At 42.3% G+C, this 27601-nt stretch overlaps 1 protein-coding gene across 1 annotated transcript in view; it reads left to right on the top strand.

The window, feature by feature from the left end:
* Positions 1-6885: 6885 nt before the first annotated feature.
* Positions 6886-27601, top strand: part of LOC129832433 (out at first protein homolog) — a 36443-nt gene continuing 15727 nt past the window's right edge. The window contains exon 1 of the mRNA XM_055896497.1: positions 6886-7681. Coding sequence (XP_055752472.1) covers positions 7451-7681 — 231 coding nt within the window. The 5' untranslated portion in view covers positions 6886-7450. The remainder of the gene's footprint in view (positions 7682-27601) is intronic.

Raw genomic sequence — 27601 nt, 5'->3', positions numbered from 1 at the left:
TTGAAATTCCATGGAATTGTGCTTAGGATTCCTGCTGTAGAGCTGTGTGCGTATCCCTTGGAACGAGAGGAGTTAGATTCTCTCTCGCTCTTTCCTCTTCTTCATTCTGTCTTTACTTTGAGCTGTTCCCCCTGGACGTGCTGCCGCTGGAAGGATCCCATCTGGACGCCACTTGTCTGGGCTATTAGGTAAACAACAGACAGGCAGGGGAGGGAAAATGGGGCAGTTGAGCATCCCAAGAGTTGAACCATTGGATTTCTCTGTGAACAACCTCTAGACAATGGAATTGCCATGCATTTCCATAGTCAACGTTTGGCAAAGTTAACGGTGCAGAGCAGACATCAAGGCTATTATGGTTTCACTTCTGATGACCTTATTACCTTCATAACAGCTAATGAATGGCCTTGTCTGTGTCATTATCTTCTGTCATCACTGTGCCATGTAGAGGCAGATAATAAGTCAAAACTTGAGTTGAAAAAAGTATTTTTACATTTTTAACTAGAAGTCTATTCCTCTACTTGTAGTTTCATTTCCAAGGGGACTTTTAGAGTTTACTGCTAACGTTATGTTGAAGGAGCACTGTGTTCTTGCTAAATAAAGTAAACTAAGGACTTTTACAACATTGCCATTTAGCTTTCATTTACCATTCTACCAATTGCCTTCATTGCCCTGAACACATCTTAATGAGGTCAGGAGAGGTCATTTCATCATCAGATCTAGGATGACCATCTAGACATTGGTTTTCTCCTTGATATACAAACCAAATCAAATGTACTTATATAGCCCTTCTTACACCAGCTGATATCTCAAAGTGCTGTACAGAAACCCAGCCTAAAACCCCAAACAGCAAGCAATGCACGTGTAGAAGCACTGTGGCTAGGAAAAACTCCCTAGAAAGGTCAAAACCTAGGAAGAAACCTAGAGAGGAACCAGGCTATGAGGGGTGGCCAGTCCTCTTCTGGTTGTGCCGGGTGTAGATTATAACAGAACATGGCCAAGATGTTCAAATGTTCATAAATGACCAGCATGGTCAAATAATAATAATCACAGTAGTTGTCGAGGGTGCAGCAAGTCAGCACCTCAGGAGTAAATGTCAGTTGGCTTTTCATAGCCGATCATTAAGAGTATCTCTACCGCTCTTGCTGTCTCTAGAGAGTTGAAAACAGCAGGTCTGGGACAGGTAGCACGTCCGGTGAACAGGTCAGGGTTCCATAGCCGCAGGCAGAACAGTTGAAACTGGAGCAGCAGCACGGCCAGGTGGACTGGGGACAGCAAGGAGTCATCATGCCAGGTAGTCCTGAGGCATGGTCCTAGGGCTCAGGTCCTCCGAGAGAGAGAAAGAAAGAGAGAAAGAGAGAATTAGAGAGAGCATACTTAATTAAATTCACACAGGACACCGGATAAGACAGGAGAAGTACTCCAGATATAACAGACTGACCCTAGCCCCCCGACACATAAACTACTGCAGCATAAATACTGGAGGCTGAGACAGGAGGGGTCAGGAGACACTGTGGCCCCATCCGATGATACCCCCGGACAGAGCCAAACAGGCAGGATATAACCCCACCCACTTTGCCAAAGCACAGCCCCCACACCACTAGAGGGATATCTTCAACCACCAACTTACCATCCTGAGACAAGGCCGAGTATAGCCCACAAAGATCTCCGCCACGGCACAACCTAAGGGTGGGCTCCAGCCCAGACAGGAAGATAACTTCAGTGACTCAACCCACTCAAGTGACGCACCCCTCCTAGGGACGGCATGGAAGAGCACCAGTAAGCCAGTGACTCAGCCCCTGTAATAGGGTTAGAGGCAGAGAATCCCAGTGGAGAAAGGGGAACCGGCCAGGCAGAGAGAGCAAGGGTGGTTTGTTGCTCCAGAGCCTTTCCGTTCACCTTCACACTCCTGGGCCAGACTACACTCAATCATATGACCCACTGAAGAGATGAGTCTTCAATAAAGACTTAAAGGTTGAGACTGAGTCTGCGTCTCTCACATGGGTAGTCAAACTGTATTCTAATTACCACAGTTTGCTGCAGACTACACGCACTTCTCCACTCTTTTCCATATATTTCGAATGCTTCTTTTGCCTTGTTGCTGTTCCCTTCTCCACCATGCGAGCATGTGCTCCCGGAGGTGAGCTAGCTAAGAGTACAGCTCTACCATCAGAGCCACATGTGTAAGAGGATATCCCCCCCCACAGCCCGCAGTGCCACGGCAGATTCCAAGTAGCCGAGCCAGGGACCTGGGAGACTGGAAAACAACTTAATCTGAGCCCCTACAGTCCTTATATAAATGAGACAGTCATTCGGCCTCAGCCCCTCAACTCCTCTCACATCTGTCTGGGATAGATATCAAGCTGGAGTACATAGCTCTCTCACCCACCACAGGCTGGAGCGGAAGACGGCGGACTGACTCATGGGGCCAGAGGTAAACACTTCCTGGCCAATTTATTGTTTTGGGAGACATTTAGGGAAATAACATACAAGTTAAAGGGTGCTGTAGGAAGGTTGCATCATGTTGGTCATGTTCTCCCAATGTGGGAGAATGTTGGCGATATATTATAGCTACAACGGCAAAAATGTACACGCACACTTTTTTATTTCAAGACTATCATTAGCTTTTAACAGAGGAATAGGTTAAAGGGGACTTTGGTGAACGATCTGGGCCCCGTGTGGTGTTTTCAATCCCTAATGGAAATACTTGCTCAATGACTCTTGTCGTGTCAGCCTCCTCCACATATGCTGTACTCCTCTGCAAAAATGGCAATACTTAAAAAGAAGTTGAAATATACCCACCAGTTGAGCGCCTGAATCACGATCATTGTCCAGTGTTTGAGTTTATTATACGCTTAATAACTACTTGAAGACTATGTTGTAATAACTAATTTAACTAAATTGTTACATGATATCCTGCTTTTAAACCCAACAGTGTCTACCTTTGATAGTTATCAGTGTTAAAAATGGTTGGTATTCAACAGAGTAGAACTATAGGTCAAATCTCAGCTAAACACAAACACCTGACAAATAGGCACAATTGTCCTTAATTAAACAAGAAGAAATGCTACAAAAACAATTATAACATGGTTTACATGTACCTTTGTGTAATACAATTATTAAAAACTAGTTTAAAAAGAGGTATTATTATTAGTTGAAAAATTAGTAGGGCTGAGTTGCATATATTACAATTGTACATATGGTGTGAAATTCTCTTGTAGAAGACAGAGCTACACATTCACCCATCTGCAGTGGACAAAAATCTAAACCTTGAGTCATGTTAACGTGGCAACTTGATAAAAAGCTTAGTGTCTACAAGCCCTCATTACAGATGAGATCCTTAAGAGTGTGTGTGTGTGTGTGTGTGTGTGTGTGTGTGTGTGTGTGTGTGTGTGTGTGTGTGTGTGTGTGTGTGTGTGTGTGTGTGTGTGTGTGTGTGTGTGTGTGTGTGTGTGCATTCCATTCGGAAAGTATTCAAACCCCTTGACTCTTTCCACATTTCGTTGCGTTACAGCCTTATTTTAAAATGTATTAAATCATTTTTTCCCTCGTCAATCTACACACAATACCCCAAAATTGTATTTTAAATCACATTTATTAAAAATAGCTATTTCTGTATTTTTTTCTAAAAACCTGTTTTCACTTTGTCATTATTCGGCATTGTGCGTAGATTGATGAGGAAAAAAAACAATTTTATCAATTTTAGAAGGATGTAACGTAACAAAATGTGGGAAAAGCCAAGGCGTCTGAACACCTTCGAATGCGCTGTATACCTGTATGTCAGGGTGTGTGCGCTTGCGTGCATGAAGTGCATGCGTGTGTATGTTCATGCATGTGTGCGTATGTAGGGCAGAGAATGTAGGGTACAAACACTCCCCCTGAGGCTGTAAAGATAGAGCCAATAATAGTACACAAACAGTCTTGGCGCTAGTTACTGCTTGTTCTGCCCACTGTCATGCGCTTATCATTTTGAACTCCCAGATACTACACAACACCTGTAGACCTCTGCCCTGTTAAGACTGAGAGATACAATATGCATGTACATTTAGAGTAGAGTAGAGAGAAGAGTAGAGCCGAGCAGAGTAGAGTCGAGTAGAGAGTTGGGTGTGATAATTCCTTCTCTGAACTGGTGTGGTTAAAGTGCGATGTCTCGGATAGGAAACCTCTGCGGCTGTGCTGTGACAATAACAAAATGCAAAACATTGAGTTCTCAGGCCAGGTAGACAACCATAGCGTCAATTTTACAGGTCCTGCCTCAGGAATGCATACACCTTTCCTGAATCTACGTCTCTTGGCCAACCAATTCTACACAACCCCCCCCCCCCCCCTCGACAATGTCAGAAGCAGTGGAGGAATGAGACGTCTGCTTACGTGAAACTTCGCATTGTGCCACAAGAGACACAGCTTGGCTGATTTGCTTCCATTTGTCAGATGAATTATAAACGAACTGTAGCTCTTAGACGTAAGAACAGCATGCAGATTGAACATGATGATAACAGCTTTATTTCAATGTCATAGCCTATTACGGAGGATGCTGAAATCAACTGAGACATAATAGCTAGAGATTTTGCAACCCGATATTTGAAAAGCCGTTGTTTTGGTTCTCCCCAGTCATGCAGAGGAGGGAGGTTGAATGACCCGAGTGCGTTCCCGTCACAGTTAGTCCCTGACGCCCACTCTTTGTCTGACCACAGACTAATAATTCAACACTTTTATGGGTCTGTATGTGTTTTTATTGGTCAAAGAGATCCTTTGATGTAGAGAGGAAATTATACAAAAGGCAAGGTGAGCATTCATTCATAGACAGACAGGCCTTTGTGCTCTTTTGATAGCCGGATCACTAAATGCTTAGTTAATTATGAACACCTTTTGTACACGGTCGTGACTAACCTGTGTACTGTGCACTGGCAAGTCAAACAGTCCTACACGAGCTGTGCTCTTTGGACTGAGATGTTTGGATATACAATACGGAAATGATTAAGTAAATACTTAATTTATACAGTATAAAGTTGTATCTCACAAACTTCTTTCAGGGAAAGTGAGGGGTTATAATTCTAGCATGACCTTTGTTAACTCTTTGACTTACACAGTTGCAGGCCTATAGATTTGTCTCATTGATTCATAATGGGCTATATTGGTATTATCAACACTTAGGTCAAGATCTTGTTACAAAACCTTTGTCTGATGTGACTTGGAATGAGTGTCATTTTGCGGTATCTGCGGAGTCACAGGTGTTACACTCTTATGCAAGTAAGAACATTAAAGCTGCAATATGTTACTTTTTGGAGACCTGACCAAATGCACATAAACATATACATTTTAGATCTGTATTATCACTAAAAGCAAGTCTAATGTGTTCTATGTGTGCTATTTCTATGCTTCCTGTTCTTAAGTTTTGTTTTTGCATCTTTTACTTTCAGTTTTATACACCAGCTTCAAACAGCTGAAAATACAATATTTTTGGTTATTGAAAATATATTTCAGAGCGGTTTAGATGGTAAAATGATTCTCCACATTCTCTATGCTTGTTTTGTCACAAAAAGTGAAATTAGGCAAACTATTAGAATTATTGCAACCAGGAAATGGCAGAGTGATTTCTGCATAGTACAGCATTAACCATAGTCGCCAAATGTGATTATCCCATGCTAAACACATATAGATATTAGTTTCAAGGCAATTTGATTTTTATGACAAATCAGTATGTTCAACAAGGCACAATTTCTTTTTTTAACCTTTTTTACCTTTTAGTTTAAGAACAAATTCTTATTTTCAATGACAGCCTAGGAACAGTGGGTTAACTGCCTTGTTCAGGGACAGAACGACAGATTTGTAACTTGTCAGCTCAGGGATTCTTGCAACCTTTCCGTTACTAGTCCAACGCTCTAACCACTAGGCTACTCTGCCGCCCCCCTCAAACCCATACATGTTTGAGGATTGCACACACCACAAAAGATCTGTTTGCATGACCTCCTTGGCTCCTCCAATTCATCATGAGTGCGGCCCAATGTGCCTAACCAGCTGACACTGTTTGTTCAGGTTTAGAGCCCTGGCCCTTTGTTTTCCCCTTCAATGGAGTGCCCAGCCACTTGGTTGCAGCAGTGAGTAAGTGCTTCTCCACCGGGTCACCAACCTGGGGGCCACCCAGCAGATAGTGCGTCACCTGGAAATATGAGATCTGATGATGAGGTCTGGCTTTGGAACATCACTGCCTTCAGAGGTAATCTACCCATTTAATGTGACACTTTGATTGAGCCACAGATCTCCAGATGTTGCTCTCTGTGTGTGGCACTTCCTTCACACACCTCTGTATTGTAAAATTTCCCCCTTAAGGACATCATAAAAGTATATTATCAAGAGTGAGTAGGTAAGAGGAGTGACTTTTTCCAACAAGGAAATCAGTGAAAACCACATGTGGCTTGACACAACTAGTAATTATCTGAAGCTCACAAGCTATGATTCAATGGTCTCATAAATAATGTATGACATTGGGTTACAGAGTTTATAAGCACAAATAAAAACAATGTCTCTGTTCTTTTAAATTGTTTTAAATCATAAGATATTTTTAGTCACAACTTTTATACAACTCCATATCTCAATTCAGAAAAGAAGAGGGACTATTTTGATTAGGTGAATTAGAATCCATAATCCTATTCACACAATCACTGTCACACAAACTATTATAACAACTGCAGTAGGCCGATCTTCTTGTGCAGTAGTGGCAGCAATGTTTCACAATAACAAAATATGTTATTATAAATATTCAGTTTACCTTATCTTGTGGCATAAATCTATTGTGCAAGCTTGGATTTTCTTGTTGGATCACAACCAAATCATTACATGCCCCTGTGCTACATTTCGATGGTGGTGTGCCTTTAAGAGTTTACAACGCTCGTTGAATTTACAGCGCCGTCGCTGAAAGTTTCGAGGCCATGCAAGTAGCCTACTCTGCAGTAGTTTGGATACCGAAGGAAGTGACGGGACTGAATGAGAAAATAGAAGAAAAAAAAATACGAGGATAAAAACAGAAAGCAGAATACGAAGTAACGTGCTGTGTTACGGTCAAGAGAGAGTGTGTGGTATACTACATCGCGTATGATTCTGATATGCATGGAAGTCGGGCTGGGTAAAGTTTTGTAATGGTTACAAAGTAGCTGTGAAATGAAAAGCCGAGATTGAGGTTTTAATCGAGGTGGGTTTACCTACGCGTATGGTGTCGCGTTAATGTTCGTACAAAATACATCACTCACGTCATGAATTCTAGTTTAAAGGTATGGAAGACGAACAATTGCTTGGATTTCATTATTTTATTTTTTACAAAGAATAAATAGCAAATGGGCTATCTGAAACGGAAATGCAACTAAATAATTAGCTAGTGATATTGAATAGAGACCGTTGGATTTCACCTGGACTTTAGTATTTTTCCTCTGTCAAGTTCAGTTCTGCGTCTTCTGGAATGTTTGGGAGTTGTGTTCTACCGGTTTCAGCTCGGATAAATGCATTTCTCTGGGCACTAATATTTTTAACAACGTTTGGACTTTGTTCAGAGCTGAAGGTTCGAGTTCGTTTAGCTGATGGACAAATCACAGAGGAAGTTCTAGAAGCAGACAGTGAAAAAGACTCCATCACACTTGAGTTCAAACAGGGAGATGGAACTCTCATAACATTTGTCGCTGACTTCAAACAGGTGAGTGGATTCAAATGTGTTTTTCCCTATGCCTTTACTGTTTTGTGTACGGTTGGCTTATTACCCAATGGCTACATATGTTGCCAGGCTGATCAGGGGCAATACAGATCAGGGGCAATGCAGAATGCAGACTTATCTCCATGCAACCAATTCAGAAAACAGTATATCATAGCATAGACTAACAGTGTTAGTCTAGCCTGTGTCATTTCAGTGCTGATGACTTGACTCCCTGGTCATGGGCCCTCCTCTCCTCATGCTGGTAAATTCCTCAGCATGCATGAGTGGATAATGTTAGGTGGCACAAACTGATTATTGAATTAGGCGCTCACCTGTAATGATTGGTTTAGGAATGCTATTCCTACTCCTCTGCAATACAACTCATGCCTTTACTCTGAGCCTGCTCAGTCCCATCAACATAGACGGGCCTAGTCTGAGAGCAAGGGCGTCCATCGACTCCAGTGGTTCACAACCTTTGATGTAACATGGACTGGAAAGCTACGGTCCTTCTTTCTCGCAGGACCAGTTACATTAAATGAAGTGGCTACATTAAACAAAATAATTGACTATGCCTAAACCAGTGTTGGCTAACTATAAGGGACCGGTGCTGGTACATGGGCCAGAGGTTGAGAACCAGTGGTTCGGTGTGTATAGTGAACCAGCAAACAACACGCAGCCTGTTCCCAGAGTACCTCTGGTCCTGTGCACTAGGCTCTCAGACATAGACCAAAGGCATGCGTCTGTGATTGTTGCAGTCCCACAGAAACTGACAGCCTGGCAAGAAGTGAAGGGGGAGATTTTCTAGGATTAAGTGGGCATGTCTGACCTTTTTGATCGGGGTATGGGTCACAAACCAAATAGCTCATTTTGATGAAAGGAGGGGCCGGCACGTCGCCAAATCGGTGACGACACATCTCTGAGCACATCACACCATAGTGGTGAAGCCTGGTTCACAGCACACACAGTTTAGCTAAATTAGCTTCAGGCACAGGTTTTTTTTCTCCCCTCTGTTTGATCAGTTCCACTCGGAGACCTGCCTCTCTATCCCGTTTACATGTGGTTCTCATCTAACACTATCTCAAAGATTTATGGAAAGTTGGATCAACTGACTTCAAGCTGCCATGCAGAATTTACTGCTCAGAGCCGCACGAGGAAAGGAAAACGCTGAAACAGGGGGTTATCAAACAATGGGTAGCAGTACACGGACAGAGTAGATATATGAATGGCTCTGTTGCTGTTTAGAATGTGTTCACGGGACCAGCCAGCTAGGTGTGCAGCTGCTGTTATTATCAGTCCTAGCCTTGTGCCAAAATCCACATGAGTTGGCATGGGTTGTGGGAACAGGAGTTCTGTAATCTATGGGATCAGTACAACTATGAGAATCGGAATGAGTCATTCCATGATAAGAAGAGGGGGGATGAACTGAACATTTACACTAACGTGTACCTGTGGTGAAATTATATGGCTACCTAACAAACCACACCTCATTCTGCTGGAATGGATTATTCTTATTCTCCATGTACATAAAAACAGCCGGAATGTGTATACTGGGGATGAATTTACCCATGATCGAATACAACAGGTGTGAAATGCTTATTTACAAGCCTTTAACCAACAATGCAGTTTCAAGCAAATGGTTAAGAAAATATGTACTAAATAAAATAAAAACTACAATGAAAAAATAACACAATAACAATAATGCAGCTATATACAGGGTGTACCACTACCGAGTCAATGTGTGGGGGTACAGGTTAGTCGAGGTAATTTGTACATGTAGGTAGGGGTAAAGTGACTATGCATAGATAAACACAGAGTAGCAGCAGTGTAAAAACAAAGGGGGAAGGGTGTCAATGCAAATAGTCTGGGTGGCCATTTGATTTAACCTGTTAGGGATGGGGGCGCTGTTTAGACTATTTATGCTAATTTGGCAAATTTTTGAAACGGCTTCCCACAAAATCCTTGATCGTACAATATGCATATTATTATTATTATTGGATAGAAAACAGTCTATAGTTTCTATAGGAGTTGAAATTTTGTCTCTAAGTGGAACAGAGCCCATTCTACAGCAATTTCCCTGACATGGAGTCAGATTTGAGAAATGTTGGCCACTTTTCTGAAGTCAGTTAAAAGGGCACTGTCGTTGCTATGACTATACGGACACTTCTTACGTCTTCCCCTGGATGCCTTTACGTGATGACGATTCCAATGGGGTCGATTGCGCGTTCACAGGCCCTACAAATGAAAAAACCCTGAAGCTAGTCATTCTTTGGGAGCTGCGTCATGCGCCTAGAGGACATCGGCGCGCACCTGTTCCAAGCGTTAGTTTAGCCTGTTATATTTCTCCGGTCATCTTTTCACTCGTTATAGGAGTTAAAAACATCATAAGGTAGTTAATTTAAAGCGTTTTATAGCAATTTATATCCGTTTAGTGCGATTTTGGGACATTTATTTTTGCAACGATGTGAAAAGTTGGGCATGCTTTTCAGTTCATCCCGAACGCAGTTGACATTTCCACATGGCAAGAGGACAGCTTTCCACCAAAAGACGATTTCTCCCAAGAAAGGATCCTTTGCCCAAGATACTGATGGAAGAACAGCTCAAGGTAGGACATTTTTATTATGATAAATCGTGTTTCTGTCGAAACATTTTAGTGGCTTAGGACGCCATGTTTTTTGACGTAGCTTCGCTTGGCGCAAACTGTATTGAAAAGTAAGGATAAATTAAAAAATGTAATAACGCAATTGTATTAAGAATTAAATTGTCTATCAATCCCTGTCCACCCTATATTTTTTTGTCACGTTTATGAGTATTTATGTATAAGAGTAGATCACTGTCTAAGTGGCGCAAGGACATTTTCTGACCAGCTTGTCTACATTTCACATTGTCTAACCATGATTTTGGTGGCTAAATATAAACATTTTCGATCAAACTGTATATGCATGTTGTAATGTGATGTTACAGGAGTGTCATCGGAAGAATTCTGAGAAGGTTAGTGAAAAAATTAATATCTTTTGGCGATGTTGACTTTTATCGCTCACTTTGGCTAGAATCAATGCTGGGCTGCTAATTGCTATGTGCTAAGCTAATATAACGATTTATTGTGTTTTCGCTGTAAGACACTTAGAAAATCTGAAATATTGTCTGTATTCACAGGTTCTGTGTCTTTCGATTCGTGTATGCTGTGTATTTTTACGAAATGTTTGATGATTAGTAGTTAGGTAAACACGTTGCTCATTGTAATTATTCTAGTCCATTTGTGACGGTGGGTGCAATTGTAAACTATGCCATATACCTGAAATATGCACTTTTTTCTAACAAAACCTATCCCATACCATAAATATGTTATCAGACTGTCATCTAATGAGTTTTTTTGTTGGTTAGGGGCTATAAATATCTTAGTTTAGCCGAATTGGTGATGGCTACTGGTGTTGGTGGACAAATAAAAGATGGTGGATTATGCTAATGTGTTTTTAGGTAATAGATGTACATCTTTACATATTGTGTCTTCCCTGTAAAACATTTTAAAAATCGGAAATGTTGACTGGATTCATAAGATCTGTGTCTTTCATTAGCTGTATTGGACTTTAATGTGTGAAAGTTAAATATTTAAAAAAAATATTTTTTTTGAATTTCGCGGCACTGGTTTTTCAGTGGGGGGGGGGGGGGAGTGCCGCTAGCGCCACGCTGATCCTAGACAGGTTAATTATAAAGCAGTCTTATGGCTTGGGGGTGGAAGCTGTTAAGGAGCCTTTTGGACCTAGACCTGGCACTCCGGTACTGCTTGCCGTGCGGTAGCAGAGAGAACAATCTATGACTTGGGTGACTGGAGTCTGTGACAATTTTTTTGGTCCTTCCTCTGACACTGCCTAGTGTATATAGGTCCAAGATGGCAGGAAGCTTGGCCCCAGTGATGTACTGGGCCATTCGCACTACCCTCTGTAGCGCCTTATGGTCGGAGGCCGAGCAGTTGCCATACCCGGTGGTGATGCTCTCGATGGTGCAGCTGTAGAACTTTTTGAGGATCTGGGGACCCATGCCAAATATTTTCAGTCCCCTGAGAGGGAACGGTGTTGTCGTGCCCTCTTCACGACTATCTTGGTGTGTTTGGACCATGATAGTTTGTTGGTGATGTGGACACCAAGGAACTTGAAACTCTCGACCCCCCCCTCCACTACAGCCCCGTCGATGTGAATGAGGGCGTGTTCGGTCCTCTTTTTCCTGTAGGTCACGATCATCTCCTTTGTCTTGCTCACGTTGAGGGAGAGGTTGTTGACCTGGCACCACACTGCCAGGTCTCTGACTTCCCTATAGGCTGTCTCATTGTTGTAGTTGATCAGGCCTTCCACCGTTGTCGTCAGCTAACTTAATGATGGTTTTGGAGTCATGCTTAGCCACGGAGTCATGGGTGGACAGGAGGGGACTAAGCACACATTCCTGAGGGGCCCCTGTGTTGCGGATCAGCGTGGCATTTGTGTTGTTGCCTACCCTTACCATCTGGGGGTGGCCCGTCAGGAAGTCCAAGATCCAGGTGCAGAGGGTGATTAGTCCTAGGGTCCTTAGCTTAGTGATGAGCTTTGTGGGCACTATGGTGTTGAATGCTGCGCTGTAGTCAATGAACAGCATTCTCACATAGGTGTCCCTTTTGTGCAGGTGGGAAAGGGCAGTCTGTGTGGAGTGGGATTGAGATTACGTAATCTGTTAATCTGTTGGGGCGGTATGCGAATTGGAGTGGGTCTAGGGTTTCCTGGATGATGGTGTTGTGAGCCACGACCAGACTTTCAAAGCACTTCATGGCTACCGACATGAGTGCTACGGGTTGGTAGTCATTTAGGCAGGTTACCTTCACTTTCCTAGGCACAGGGACTATAATGGTCTGCTTGAAACATGTAGGTATTACAGACTTGGTCAGGGAGAGATTAAAAATGTCAGTGAAGACACTTGCCAGCTGAGTACACATCTGAGTACACATCCTGGTAATCTGTCTGGCCCGCGGCCTTGTGAATGTTGACCTGTTTTAAAGGTCAGCTATAGAGTGCGTGATCACACAGTTATCATGAACAGCTGGTATTCTCATGTATGCTTCAGTGTTACTTGCCTCGACGCGAGGATAAAAGGCATTTAGCCTGTCTGGAATGCTAGCGTCACTGAGCAGCTCGCGACTGGGTCTCCCTTTGTTGTCCGTAATAGTTTGCAAACCCTGCTACATCTGACGAGCATCAGAGCCGGTGTAGTAGGAGTCAATCTTAGTCCTGTATTGAAGCTTTGTCTTTTTGGTGGTTTGTTTGAGGGCATAGCAAGATTTCTTATTAGCTTCCAGAATAGTGTCTTGCTCCTTGAAAGCGGCAGCTCTAGCCTTTAACTCAGTGCGGCTGTTGCCTGTAATCCATAGCTTCTGGTTGGGATATGTACGTACGGTCACTGTGGGGACGTCATCGTCGATGCCCTTATTGATGAAGCCGGTGACTGAGGTGGTATACTCCTCAATGCCATTGGATGAATCCCAGATCATATTCCAGTCCGTGCTAGCAAAACAGTCCTGTAGCGTCCATGTCATCTGGCCACTTCCGTATTGAGTGAGTCACTGGTACTTCCTGCTTTAGTTTTTGCTTGTAAGCCGGAATAAGGAGGATAGAATTATGGTCAGATTTGCCAAATGGAGGGCGGGGGAGAGATTTGTACGTTGCACATGTGACATGCTGGTAGAAATTAGAAAACTCGTTGCGTGCGGTTTTTAGTGCCAGTGTCGGTTTGTGGCGGTAAATGGACGGCTACGAAAAATATAGATAGTGTGGTCTACAGCTTGTGTAGTTCTCTACGTCAGGCGAGCAATACCTCAAGACTACCTTTAATTTAATTTGGGCAATCTTGCACCAGCTGTCATTGACAAATAGACCCCCCCCCCCCTTCTCGTCTTACCGGACGTTGCTGTTCTGTCCTGCCAATGCACGGAAAGCCCAGCCAACTGTATATTATCCTTGTCATCGTTCAGCCACGACTCTGTGAAACATAAGTTATTACCTTTTTTAATGTCCCATTGGTAGGATAGTCTCAAACGGAGCTCGTCCAGTGATTGCACGTTGGCCAATATAACGGATGGTAGAGGCCGGTAACCCACTCGCCAACTAATTCTCTCAAGGCACCCTGATCTGCGCCCCCTGTATTTTCTTCATGTGAATGACAGGGATTTGGGCTTTGTCCGGGAGCAACATTATATCCTTCATGTCAGACTCGAGGTGAGTAATCGCTCATTTGATATCCAGAAGTTATTTTTGGTCATAAGAGACAGTTGCAGCAACATTATGTACAAAATAAGTTACAAACAATGTGAAAAACACACAAATAGCACAATTGGTTAGGAGCCTGTAAAATGGCAGCCATCCCCTCCGGAGCCATTCTTCAAGCAAGCACTTGACCCTGATATGTATCAGCAGATTCACAAAAATGCCATTTCACAAAAAAGGTGGATGCAATTGCCAAAGTTTGTAGAATCATCTCAAAAGACCACTGTCTTACATTGAACTCTCCTGTTCTGGCACAAGACGATCAGTTATTCATTCAGAATTACCCAGACATAGCGGATAAGATAACAACAGAACTAGAGCCATCATAACAGTGCTTTAATGAGAGCTTTGACCAAACTGATAAGGTAATGATTACATTAAAACAAGTAGGGCATCATATTCTAACTCTTTTATTTTTAAGTCTCTAGACTAAGACTACCTAATGTGAAAACAAGTGTAACGTTACCTTGAATGAAAGGGGAAACCTCCCTAGAGTTTCACTTCAGGGAGCAACCTCACTCTCCCACCCCATGGCGCTGGTGGAATATAATAGAGCATCAGTCCTTCCTTTGGAAGACGATCAACTGGGAATGTCTCATTTTTGGGGGAAAAATGTCTGGGATCGGTCACGATGATGCAGGCCGGGCTTGCACACTCCCATCAGTGAGAGATTGTTTATTTGGTCTGTCCCAACAGCTTGAATGAACCCCCCAAGCTAGCTTGCCTTTGTCTCAAATGGCAACTTATTCCTCATACACTGAGTATACCAAACATTAAGTCCTTTCTATAATTGAGTTCCTCCCCCCCACCCCTTCCCTCAGAACCGATTTAATTCACCGGGGCATGAACTCTACAAGGTGTCAAAAGCGTTCCACAGGGATGCTGGCCCATGTTGACTCCAATGCTTCCCACAGTTGTGTCAAGTTGGCTGGATGTCCTTTGGGTGGTGGACCATTCTTGACACAAAGAAACTGTTGAACGTGGAAAAACCCAGCAGTGTTGCAGTTCTTGAGACAAATGGTACGCATGGCACCTACTACCGTACCCTGTTCAAATGCACTTAAATCTTTTGTTACACTGATTTAAAGTGGATTTAACAAGTGACATCAATAAGGGATCATAGCTTCACCTGGTCAGTCTGTCAAGGAAAGAGCAGGTGTTCTTAATGTTTTGTATACTTGGAAAGAAACCAAGAGACAACAAAAATACTATTTACACACTATAATACATAGTCATATTCTTACAGTACGGTTAAATGATTGATATTTCGAAATAGGAGCGGTGCTGTGATACAATATGTTTTCTAAAGCTAAACTGTGCTTTTTGCCTGAGTAACCTCTGGTGGCAGAGCATTCCATGATAACGTGGCTCTACAGTGTATTCAGACCCCTTGACTTTTCCCACATTTTGTTACGTTACAGCCTTAATCTAAAATGTATTCAATTGTTTTCCCTCATCAATCTACACACAATACCCCATAATGACAAAGCAAAAACAGGTTATTATACATATTTGCAAATGTGTTAAATAAAAAAGCTGAAATTGTACATTTACATAAGTATTCAGACCCTTTACTCAGTACTTTGTTGAAGCAGCGATTACAGCCTCGAGTCTTCTTGGGTATGACACTTCAAGCCTGGCACACCTGTATTTGGGGAGTTTCTCCCATTCGTCTCTGCAGATCCTCTCAAGCTCTGTCAGGTTGGATGGGGAGCGTTGCTGCACAGCTATTTTCAGGTCTCTCCAGAGATGTTTGATCAGGTTCAAGTCCGGGCTCAGGCTGGGCCTCTCAATGACATTCCGAGACTTGTCTCGAAGCCACTCCTGCATTGTCTTGTCTGTGTCGGTAGGGTTGTTGTACTGTTGGAAGATGAACCCCCCCCCCCCCCCCCCAGTCTGAGGTTCTGAGCGCTGTAGGGGTTCTCTCTGTACTTTGCTCCGTTCATCTTTGCCTCGATCCTGACTACACTCCCAGTCCATGTCGCTAAAAAAACATCCCCACAGCATGATGCTGCCACCACTGTGTTTTACCGTAGGGATGGTGCCAGGTTTCTTCCAGACCTGAAGCTTGGCATTCTGGCCAAAAAATGTAATCTTGGTTTCATCAGACCAGAGAATCTTGTTTCTCATGGTCTGAGTCTTTAGGTGCCTTTTGGCAAACTCCAAGAGGGCTGTCATGCCTTTTACTGAGGGGTGGCTTCAGTCTGGACACTCTACAATAAAGGCCTGATGGTTGTCCTTCTGGAAGGGTCTCCCATCTCCACAGAAGACCTCTAGAGCTCTGTCCGAGTGACCATCAGGTTCTTGGTCACCTCCCTGACCAAGGTCCTTCTCCCCTGATTGCTCAATTTGGCTGCGCGGTCAGCTCTAGGAAGAGTCTTGGTACCCTTCCTCAGATCTGTGCCTCGACACAATCCTGTCTTGGAACTCTATGGACAATTCCTTCAACCTCATGACTTGTTTTTTTTTCACTGTCAACTGTGGGACGTTATATAGAAAGTTGTGTGCCTTTTCCAAATCATATCCAATCAATTGAATTTACCACAGATGGACGCCAATCAAGTTGTAGGAACATCTCACGGATGATCAATGGAAACAGGATGCACCTGAGCTCAATTTCGAGTCTCATAGCAAAGGGTCTGGAAACAAGGTATTTCTGTTTGAATTTTTTTAATTTTATATACATTTACACAAAATTCTAAGCCTTTTTTGCTTGTTATTATGGGGTATGTGTAAATTGCAGAGAATGTTTTATTTAATCAATTTTGTGAATAAGTCTAACGTAACAAAATGTGGCACATTAAATCTGTTTTTGGTCTGGGTACTGTGAAGAAAGCCATTGTGGCATGTCTGATGGGGTATGTATGTCTGAAGTGTATGCAAATAGATTATACAAGTGGATAGGCATTTTTAATACTCAAATGTTTCTTTAAAGGCGAAGTTGTTAATTTCTCCTCAACCCTCAATAACTATCATGCATGTTGATGTTTAGGTCTAAGAGCGTGCTTTGAACCCAACACAATGCTTTTGGTTTTTAGATGTAATTAAGACCAGTTTGTTAATTACCCATTCGGACTCCTTGCTAGCTAGCTGTAGGTGCTGATGGGTAGAGTGTAATCATCAGCATACACAGTCATATTAGCTTCCTGTAAGACAAATGGCAGATCATTTGTAAAAATAGAGAAGCATAACGGCCCAAGGCAACTACAAAGGTTGGCTAGATATGCAAGAGTGGGTGTAATGTGTGAGAGCATGAGTAAGTGAGAGAGGATGTGGGAGGGAGAGTGTAAAGTTATCTGAACAGTAGAGATGGTTACACTGGCTGTGTCCAAATACCCATGCTACATACTGTACTTAAAGATGCACTATGCAGAAATCACTCCGCCATTTCCTGGTTGCTAAAATTCGAATAGTTCACTTAATTTCAGTTTGTCTTGTCACAATCAAGTATAGTGTAGAGAATCATTGTACCATCTAAACCGCTATGAAATATATCAATAACCAAAAATATTGTAAATCTGAAAGTAAGACAAAAAATAAACTTAAGAATGGCACACAGAGAACAGATCTACCACTTCTTAGACTTCTTAGACTTTCAATGAGTGACAGGTCTATTACACACATTTCTATGTGAATTTGGTTGGGTCACCCCAAAAAGTTACATACTGCAGCTTTTAAACTGCATACTATTTACTAATCTTTGCGTACTATTTAGCATGTACCGTTTAGTAAAAAGTATTCCACGGCCGCAATGCAGTTTCAGCTCCTGATTGGCTGAGTATGTGGTGTGGGACTGAGTGCGGGTGGATTTTTCCCAATTCAACAGACATGCTTCGCAATAACCAGTCTTCTAATAGCTCATTTCCAATTTGATTCATTTCTCAACTCTGAAAAGAATAGGAATGGAGTTATAGGCCTATTCAGGCGGGTTATAGGCAGACTGTCACATTTGACCTATACCGTAGTAGACCAAATAGCCCATCCATCTTATTTAAGGACTGAAGAAAGAAACTGATTTAATTTGGTTCCATTTCAACATATTAGTGAAACCAAAGTGCTGGAACATCAATGCCAGTCAAAGTTTGGACATACCTAATCATTCTATTTTTTTTTTATTTTTTTTTTTAACTGTTTTCTACATTGTAGAATAATAGTGAAGACATGCACTATGAAATAACACATGGAATCATGTAGTAACCAATGTATCATTTTCTCAACCAGATTCATGAGGTGGTTACCTGGAATTCATTTCATTTGTGGAATTTCTTTCCTCCTTAATGCATTTGTGCCAATCTGTTGTGTTGTGACAAGGTAGGGGTGGTATACAGAAGATAGTCCTATTTGGTAAAAGACCAAGTCCATATTATGGCAAGAACAGCTCAAATAAGCAAAGAGAAATTACATTACTTTAAGACATGAAGGTCAGTCAATTTTGGAACATTAGCATTTGAAAGTTTCTTCAAGTGGAGTGGCAAAACCTATGATGAAACTGGCTCTCATGAGGACCGCCACTGAAAGGGAAGACCCAGAGTTATTTCTGCTGCAGAGGATAAGTTCAGAGTTAACTGCACCTCCGATTCAAGTAATGGACACATCTCACCATCAACTGTTCAGAGGAGACTGTGTGAATCAGGCCTCCATGGTCAAATTGCTGCAAAGAAACCACTACTAAAGGACACCAATAATAATAAGGAACTTGCTTGGGCCAAGAAAATACGAGCAATGAGCATTAGACCGGTGGAAATCTGTCCTTTTTTTGGTCTGATGAGTCCAAATGTGAGAGTAGGTGAGCAGATCTTCACATGTGTGGTTCCCACTGTGAAGCATGGAGGAGGATGTGTGGGGGTGCTTTGCTGGTGACACTGTTAGTGATTTATTTATAATTCAAGGCACACTTAACCAGCATTTCTACCACAGCATTCTGCAGTGATACGCCATCCCATGTGGTTTGCGCTTAGTGGGACTATCATTTTGTTTTTCAACAGGACAATGACCAAACACATCTCCAGGCAGTGGAAGGGCTATTCGGCCAAGAAGCAGAGTGATGGAGTGCTGCATCAGATGACCTGGCCTCCACAATCACCTGACCTCAACCCAATTGAGATTGTTTGGGATGAGTTGGACCAGAAAGTGAAGGAAAAGCAGAACACAAGTGCTTATAAAATGTGGGAACTCCTTCAAGACTGTTGGAAAAGCATTCCAGGTGAAGCAGGTTGAGAGAAAGCCAAGAGTGTGCAAAGCTGTCATCAAAGCAAAGGGTGGCTATTTTGAAGAATCTAAAATATATTTTGATTTAAAACTTTTTGGTTACTACATGATTCCATGTTTGTTATTTTGTAGTTTTGATGTCTTCACTATCATTCTACAATGTATAAAATAGTAAAAAATAAAGAAAAACCCTTGAATGTGTAGGTGTGTCAACTTGGCTGGTACTGTATGTAAATTAGATAAATTGGTCTAGTGCACACCAAAACTTCTCAAATCAAATGGCTATTGCACAGAAAAATTTGGACAGTTGGGTGCATCTCAAACCTCAGGACTTAAATATACATTGCACATCCTTCAATGTTATGTCATAATTGTGTAAAATTCTGGCAAATTATTTCGCAACCAGCCAGGTGGCCCAAACTGTTGCATATACCCTGACTCTGCGTGCAATGAACGCAAGAGAAGTGACACAATTTCCCAAGTTTAATATACTTCTGTGTATTGATTTTAAGGAGGGCATTGATGTTTATGGTTAGGTACATTCGTGCAATGATTGTGCTTTTTTCGAAAATGCGCCTTTGATTAAATCATCCCCCGTTTTAGCGAAGTTGGCTGTCTTTGTTAGGAAGAAATAGTCTTCACACAGTTTGCAACGAGCCAGGCGGCCCAAACTGCTGCATATACCCTGACTCTGTTGCACAGAACGCAAGAGAAGTGACACAATAACCCTAGTGAAAAGAAATTCATGTTAGCTGGCAATATTAACTAAATATGCAGGTTTAAAAATACACTGCTCAAAAAAATAAAGGGAACACTTAAACAACACAATGTAACTCCAAGTCAATCACACTTCTGTGAAATCAAACTGTCCACTTAGGAAGCAACACTGATTGACAATAAATTTCGCATGCTGTTGTGCAAATGGAATAGACAAAAGGTGGAAATTATAGACAATTAGCAAGACACCCCCAATAAAGGAGTGGTTCTGCAGGTGGTGACCACAGACCACTTCTCAGTTCCTATGCTTCCTGGCTGATGTTTTGGTCACTTTTGAATGCTGGCGGTGCTCTCACTCTAGTGGTAGCATGAGACAGAGTCTACAACCCACACAAGTGGCTCAGGTAGTGCAGCTCGTCCAGGATGGCACATCAATGCGAGCTGTGGCAAGAAGGTTTGCTGTGTCTGTCAGCATAGTGTCCAGAGCATGGAGGCGCTACCAGGAGACAGGCCAGTACATCAGGAGACGTGGAGGAGGCCGTAGGAGGGCAACAACCCAGCAGCAGGACCGCTACCTCCGCCTTTGAGCAGGAGGAGCACTGCCAGAGCCCTGTAAAATGACCTCTAGCAGGCCACAAATGTGCATGTGTCTGCTCAAACGATCAGAAACAGACTCCATGAGGGTGGGATGAGGGCCCGACGTCCACAGGTGGGGGTTGTGCTTACAGCCCAACACCGTGCAGGACGTTTGGCATTTGCCAGAGAACACCAAGATTGGCAAATTCGCCACTGGCGCACTGTGCTCTTCACAGATGAAAGCCGGTTCACACTGAGCACGTGACAGACGTGACAGAGTCTGGAGACGCCGTGGAGAACGTTCTGCTGCCTGCAACATCCTCCAGCATGACCGGTTTGGCGGTGGGTCAGTCGTGGGGTGGCATTTCTTTGGGGGGCCGCACAGCCCTCCATGTGCTCGCCAGAGGTAGCCTGACTGCCATTAGGTACCGAGATGAGATCCTCAGACCCCTTGTGAGACCCTATGCTGGTGCGGTTGGCCCTGGGTTCCTCCTAATGCAAGACAATGCTAGACCTCATGTGGCTGGAGTGTGTCAGCAGTTCCTGCAAGAGGAAGGTATTGATGCTATGGACTGGCCCGCCCGTTCCCCAGACCTGAATCCAATTGAGCACATCTGGGACATCATGTCTCGCTCCATCCACCAACGCCACGTTGCACCACAGACTGTCCAGGAGTTGGCGGATGCTTTAGTCCAGGTCTGGGAGGAGATCCCTCAGGAGACCATCCACCACCTCATCAGGAGCCAGCCCAGGCATTGTAGGGAGGTCATACAGGCACGTATGAGCCTCATTTTGACTTGTTCTAAGGGCATTACATCAAAGTTGGATCAGCCTGTATTGTGGTTTTCCACTTTAATTTTGAGTGTGACTCCAAATCCAGACCTCCATGGGTTGATAAATTTGATTTCCATTGATAATTTTTGTGTGATTTTGTTGTCAGCACATTCAACTATGTAAAGAAAAAAGTATTTAATAAGAATATTTCATTCATTCAGATCTAGGATGTGTTATTTTAGTGTTCCCTTAATTTTTTTGAGCAGTGTATATACTTGTGTATTGATTTTAAGCAAGGCGTTGATGTTTATGGTTAGGTACACATTGGTGCAACGACAGTGCTTTTTTCGGGAATGCGCTTGTTAAATCACCCGTTTGGCGAAGTAGGCTGTGATTCAATGAGAAATTAACAGGCACCACATTGATTATATGCAACGCAGGACAAGCTAGATAAACTAGCAATATCCTCAACCATGTGTAGTTAACTAGTGATTATGTTAAGATTGATTGTTTTTTATAGGATACGTTTAATGCTAGCTAGCACCTTACCTTGGCTCCTTGCTGCACTCGCATAACTGGTAGTCAGCCTGCCACGCAGTCTCCTCGTGGAGTGCAATGTGATCGGTGTCCAAAAATGCCGATTTTCGATTGTTATAAACTTGAAATTGGCCCTAAATTAATCAGCCATTCCGATTTTAATCAGTCAACCTTTAATTGAGAGCATCCTGTCGGGCTCTATCACCGCCTGGTACAGCAACTGCACCGCCTGCACTGCAGGGCTCTCCAGAGGGTGGTGCGGTCTACCCAACACATCACCGGGGGCAAGCTACCTGCCCTCCAGGACATCTACAGCGCCTGATGTCACAGGAAGGCCAAAAAGATAAGAGACAACAACTACCCAAGCCACTGCCTGCTGACCCCGCCATCATCCAGAAGGCGAGGTCAGTACAGGTGCATCAAAGCTGAAACCGGGAGATAGAAGCTGTTTTTCAATCTCAAGGCCATCAGACAGTTAAATAGACATCACTAGCACATTAGAGGCTGCTGCCCTATATACAGTTGAAGTCAGAAGTTTATATACTGTACACCATAGCCAAATACATTTATACTCAGTTTTTCACAATTCCTGACATTTCATCCTCGTAAAAATACCCTGTCTTAGGTCAGTTAGGATCAGCACTTTATTTTAAGAATGTGAAATGTCAGAATAATAGTAGAGAGAATTATTTATTTCAGCTTTTATTTCTTTCATCACATTCCCAGTGGGTCAGAAGTTTACATACACTCAATTAGTATTTGGTAGCATTGCTTTTAAATTGTTTAACTTGGGTCAAATGTTTTGGGTAGCCTTCCAAAAGCTCCCCACAATAAGTTGGGTGAATTTTGGCCCATTCTTCCTGACAGAGCTGGTGTAATTGTGTCAGGTTTGTAGGCCTCCTTGCTCGCACATACTTTTTCAGTTCTGCCCATGTAACGGATGTGAAATGGCTAGCTAGTTAGCGGGTACGCGCTAGTAGCGTTTCAATCAGTTACGTCACTTGCGCTGAAACCTAGATGTAGTGGTGCCCCTTGCTCTGCAAGGGCCGCAGCTTTTGTGGAGCGATGGGTAACGACGCTTTGTGGGTGACTGTTGTTGATGTGTGCAGAGGGTCCCTGGTTCGCGCCCGAGGTCGGGGCGAGGGGACGTACTAAAGTTATACGGTTACACCCACAAATTTTCTATAGTATTGAGGTCAGGGCTTTGTGATGGCCACTCCAATACCTTGACTTTGTTGTCCTTAAGCCATTTTGCCACAACTTTGGAAGTATGCTTGGGATCATTGTACATTTGGAAGACCCATTTGCGACCAAGCTTTAACTTCCTGTCTGATGTCTTGTGGATATATTGAAGCAACATCTCATCATTTTCCACACTCATGATTCCATCTATTTTGTGAAGTGCACCAGTCCCTCCTGCAGCAAAGCACCCTGACAACATGATGCTGCCACCCTGTGCTTCATGGTTGGGATGGTGTTCTTTGGCATAACGATGCTCATTATGTCCAAACAGTTCTATTTTTGTTTCATCAGACCAGAGGACATTTCTCCAAAAAGTACAATCCTTGTCCCTATGTGCAGTTGCAAACCGTAGTCTTCCTTTTTTTATGGCGGTTTTGGAGCATTGGCTTCTTTCTTGCTGAGCGGCCTTTCAGCTTATGTCGATTATAGGACTTGTTTTACTGTGGATATCAATACATTTGTACTTGTTTCCTCCAGCATCTTCACAAGGTCCTTTGCTGTTCTTGGATTGATTTGCACCTTTCGCACCAAGGTACGTTCATCTCTAGGAGACAGAACGCGTCTCCTTCCTGAGCGGTATGACGGCTGCGTGGTCCCATGGTGTTTATACTTGCGTACTATTGTTTGTACAGATGAGCGTGGTACCTTCAGGCGTTTGGAAATTGCTCCCAAGGAAGAACCAGACGTCTGGAGGTCTACCATTTTTTTTCGTGAGGTCTTGGCTGATTTTTCTTTTTCCCATTTACTTTAGATTGTGTATTGTTAGATATTACTGCACTGTTGTAGCTAGAAACACAAGCATTTCGCTACCCCTGCAATAACATCTGTTTAACACATGTATGTGACAAATTTGATTTTAAATTCAGAACCGCTGGACATCTACATAATAAACTAAAGCACTGATCATTGGGAATGAGATCAGAATGATTGCCAAGGCTTGATCCATAAATGAAACCATGAAATGGGTAGCATAGCATACAACTAAAACAATCCACATGTTCAAATCCAAAGACCTGATTTTAGCATGACATCAATAACGCAGAAATAATTTAGTATTTCGTTTTTAAATGCTCTGACGAAAACCAGGAGAACAAAACACTTTTTAGTGAGAACAGAAATCCACTGAGTAAAAAAAATAAATGTACATACTTATTTTTAAAGATGTAGCCTACGATGCAATACTCAATAATTTTAAGGAGAGCAAAAACTACTTGGCCTACATTTGAAGACCACTGCAGATGCTTCGGGGATCTTCCCAATTAAGTAGCCTAGTTTTGTTATTAGGCCTTAGTTCTCTTCAAATAGCCAATCACTCACAGGCCACCTCTTCCAATGCATTGTGGGAAAGTGTGCGTCTAATTCTACTAAATCAAGAGCCGAAATGAGTATAACATCCTGGCATTTAAACCATACTACATTTTTGAAACGTCGCATTCTATTAAACGTTCTATTTTTGCATACTGATAATGTGTCGTGTGATTGCGTTGTTGCGTTTTCTCGCTATTTGTTGGTTTCGGTAGCACATCCCCATATCTAATTGATCAACTGTTGTCAAAGCCAAGATGAGTGACATCCGGGCATTTATAATGCACTTGATTTTCTAAATGTCACATACTATTAAACGTAATAGCCTACTATTTAGGACTCACTATGGGTAGATACGGACAGTGTTTTCATAACATTGTTGGACAAGTTTAAAAGCTCATTGTTTGTATCCATAGAGACAAATCTTTTTTTCACCCTATATTCACACTAATTTAGAATGCCTGACGTTTTAGCAGTACTTAAAGGTTGTGTGTGTGCTGTGCACATGTGTTAAACTTCAAGAAAATTGATGAGGGAGTACTTAACCATATTTAAAGGCCTGCTTACACATTGGGAGCATTAATGGCTAGCTGTATGTTAGTGACTTTTGTTGTTTATGGTGAAAATGCTATTAAAACATTCTGATGTAGATCATTTTTGTTTTTCTGTATTTTACAATTTATTTCTATTTATTTAACTAGGCAAGTCAGTTAAGAACAAATTCTTATTTACAATGACGGCCTACCAAAAGGTCTCCTGCGGGGACAAGGGCCTGGGATTAAAAATACAAAAATAAATACAGGACAAAACGCACATCACAACAAGAGAGACAACACTACATAAAGAGAGAACTAAGATAGCAAGGCAGCAACACAGCATAACAGTGTGGTAGCAACACAATATGGTAGCAGCATAAAACATGGAACAAGCATTATTGGCCACAGACAACAGCACAAAGGGCAAGAAGGTTGAGACAACAATACATCACGCAAAGCAGCCACAACTGTCAGCAAGAGTGTCCATGATTGAGTCTTTGAATGAAGAGATTGAGATAAAACTGTCCAGTTTGAGTGTTTGTTGCAGCTCGTTCCAGTCGCTAGCTGCAGCGAACTGAAAAGGGGAGTGACCCAGGGATGTGTGTGCTTTGGGGACCTTTAACAGAATGTGACTGGCAGAACGGGTGTTGTATGTGGAGGATGAGGGCTGCAGTAGATATCTCAGATAGTGGGGAGTGAGGCCTAAGAGGGTTTTATAAATAAGCATCAACCAGTTGAGACAGGTACACAGAGATGACCAGTTTACAGAGGCGTATAGATAGATAGATAGATAGATAGTCATACATTGCTTTGATTGTATCTAACTCAATGCACTGCTTTTGAAATGGAAAAAAATATTTTATTTAGGGCCAAATTGTGAGTAATCACGATTAACTAATGCCGTTAACTCGATTTTTAATTGTTTGACAGCCCTAATAATTTAACATATTTATCTGGCACACTTGGCTCATTCGGTTGTGTTTCCTACATCACTATGAAATATTTCTGGGCAAACTACAATTACATTTCATACAGGTATGGTCGTGCGAAATTGTCCAATAAGACCCCATTGAGTTGTTAGTAGGGCTGGAACGATATCACAATATTTTTGCATGGCAAAAATGAAAACGCGAAGCAGACAACTCTTTTTAGTCCTTTAAAAACCTGCTGTATGTAAAATATTGTGTGCTATAGCTTGGGAAATGAATAATGGGACTCTGGATGACAACATAATGATGTTTATGCCCAACATTAGGGCTGTTTTCCGTTTAATCCGCTTCGTGTTTTGTTTACTTGCCACGATACTAATAAGTATTGCAATATTGGTATCGTCTGGCCCTAGGGTGGTCATATTGGGGGGGGGAAACTTCTGTGGGGTTAATGCGTAAATTCTGTGATGGCTGTGTATCTATACATCTTTTTAAAACCCCGCTATAGCCGTGTGTGTGCAATTTGGTGCTTCTATCACCGAAGTTACAATCCAAAAACAGAGATGCCTCATTATCTGGCTAAGCTTCCAATATTCTGATGTCAATGGCACAATATGGGTGATTCGTAAACAATAGTTGTAGCTGGTGTGAGTTTTTCCTTTTTAAAGCCATTTTATACAGGTCATTCTGATATGTACTCTAAAGAGGTCAAAGTTCTGTTGACCTGAACATCACAAAAACGTTTGATGGATAGCTGTGAAGCTGCTTTCCAATGCCTTCAGAAAGTATTAATACCCCTTAACTTATTCTATATGTTGTGTTACAGCCTGAATTCAAAAATGTATTGAATAAATGTGTTCCCTCACCCACCTACACACAATTCCCCAATTTTTTTGCAAATTTATTGAACATGAAATGCATTACATTTCTCCCTTATATAAGTATTCACACCCCTGAGTCAATACTTTTTAGAAGTACCTTTGGCAGCGATTACAGATGTGAGTCTTTCCGGGTAAGTCTATAAAGGCTTTCCACACCTGGATTGTACAACATTTGCCCTTTTTACTATTTTGAAAATTCTTCTGGCTCTGTCAAATTGGTTGTTGATACTTGCTAGACAACCATTTTAAGGTCATAGATTTTCAAGTAGACTTAAGTCAAAACTTTGACTCGGGCAGTCAGGAACATTCCCTTGCTTCTTGGTAAGCATCTCCAGTGTAGATTTGGCCTTTTTTGTTTTAGCTTAATGTCCTGCTGAAAGGTGAATTGGATTTGGTCCAAACATAACATTTTGCATTCAGGACAAAAAGTTAATTGCTTTGCCACATTTTTTGCAGTAGTATTTTAGTGCCAACAGGATGAATGTTTTTTTTTTTGTACATGCTTCCTTTTCGCTCTGTCAATTAGGTTAGTATTGTGGAGTAACAACAATGGTAATCCGTCCTCAGTTTTCTCCTACCACAGCCATTAAACTCGAACTGTTTTTTAAAGTCACCATTGGCCACATGGTGAAATCCCTGAGCGGGTTCCTTCCTCTCTGGTAATGGAGTTAGGAAGGACGTCTTTATCTTTGTAGTGACAGGATAAAAATAGCAGACATTGAATATCCCTTTGAGCATGGTGATGTTTTTAATTACACTTTGTATGGTTGAGACACCATCCAAAGTGTAATAACTTCCCCATGCTCAAAGGGATATTCAATGTCTGCTATTTTTATTTTTACACATCTACCAATAGGTGCCCTTTGTGAGGCATTGGAAAACCTCTCGGGTCTTTGTGGTTGTATCTGTTTGAAATTCACTGCTTGACTGAGGCACC

This window comes from Salvelinus fontinalis, chromosome 33, assembly GCF_029448725.1.
Source record: "Salvelinus fontinalis isolate EN_2023a chromosome 33, ASM2944872v1, whole genome shotgun sequence".
Taxonomy (NCBI): Eukaryota; Metazoa; Chordata; class Actinopteri; order Salmoniformes; family Salmonidae; genus Salvelinus; species Salvelinus fontinalis.
This window is presented reverse-complemented; position numbering and strand designations above follow the sequence as displayed.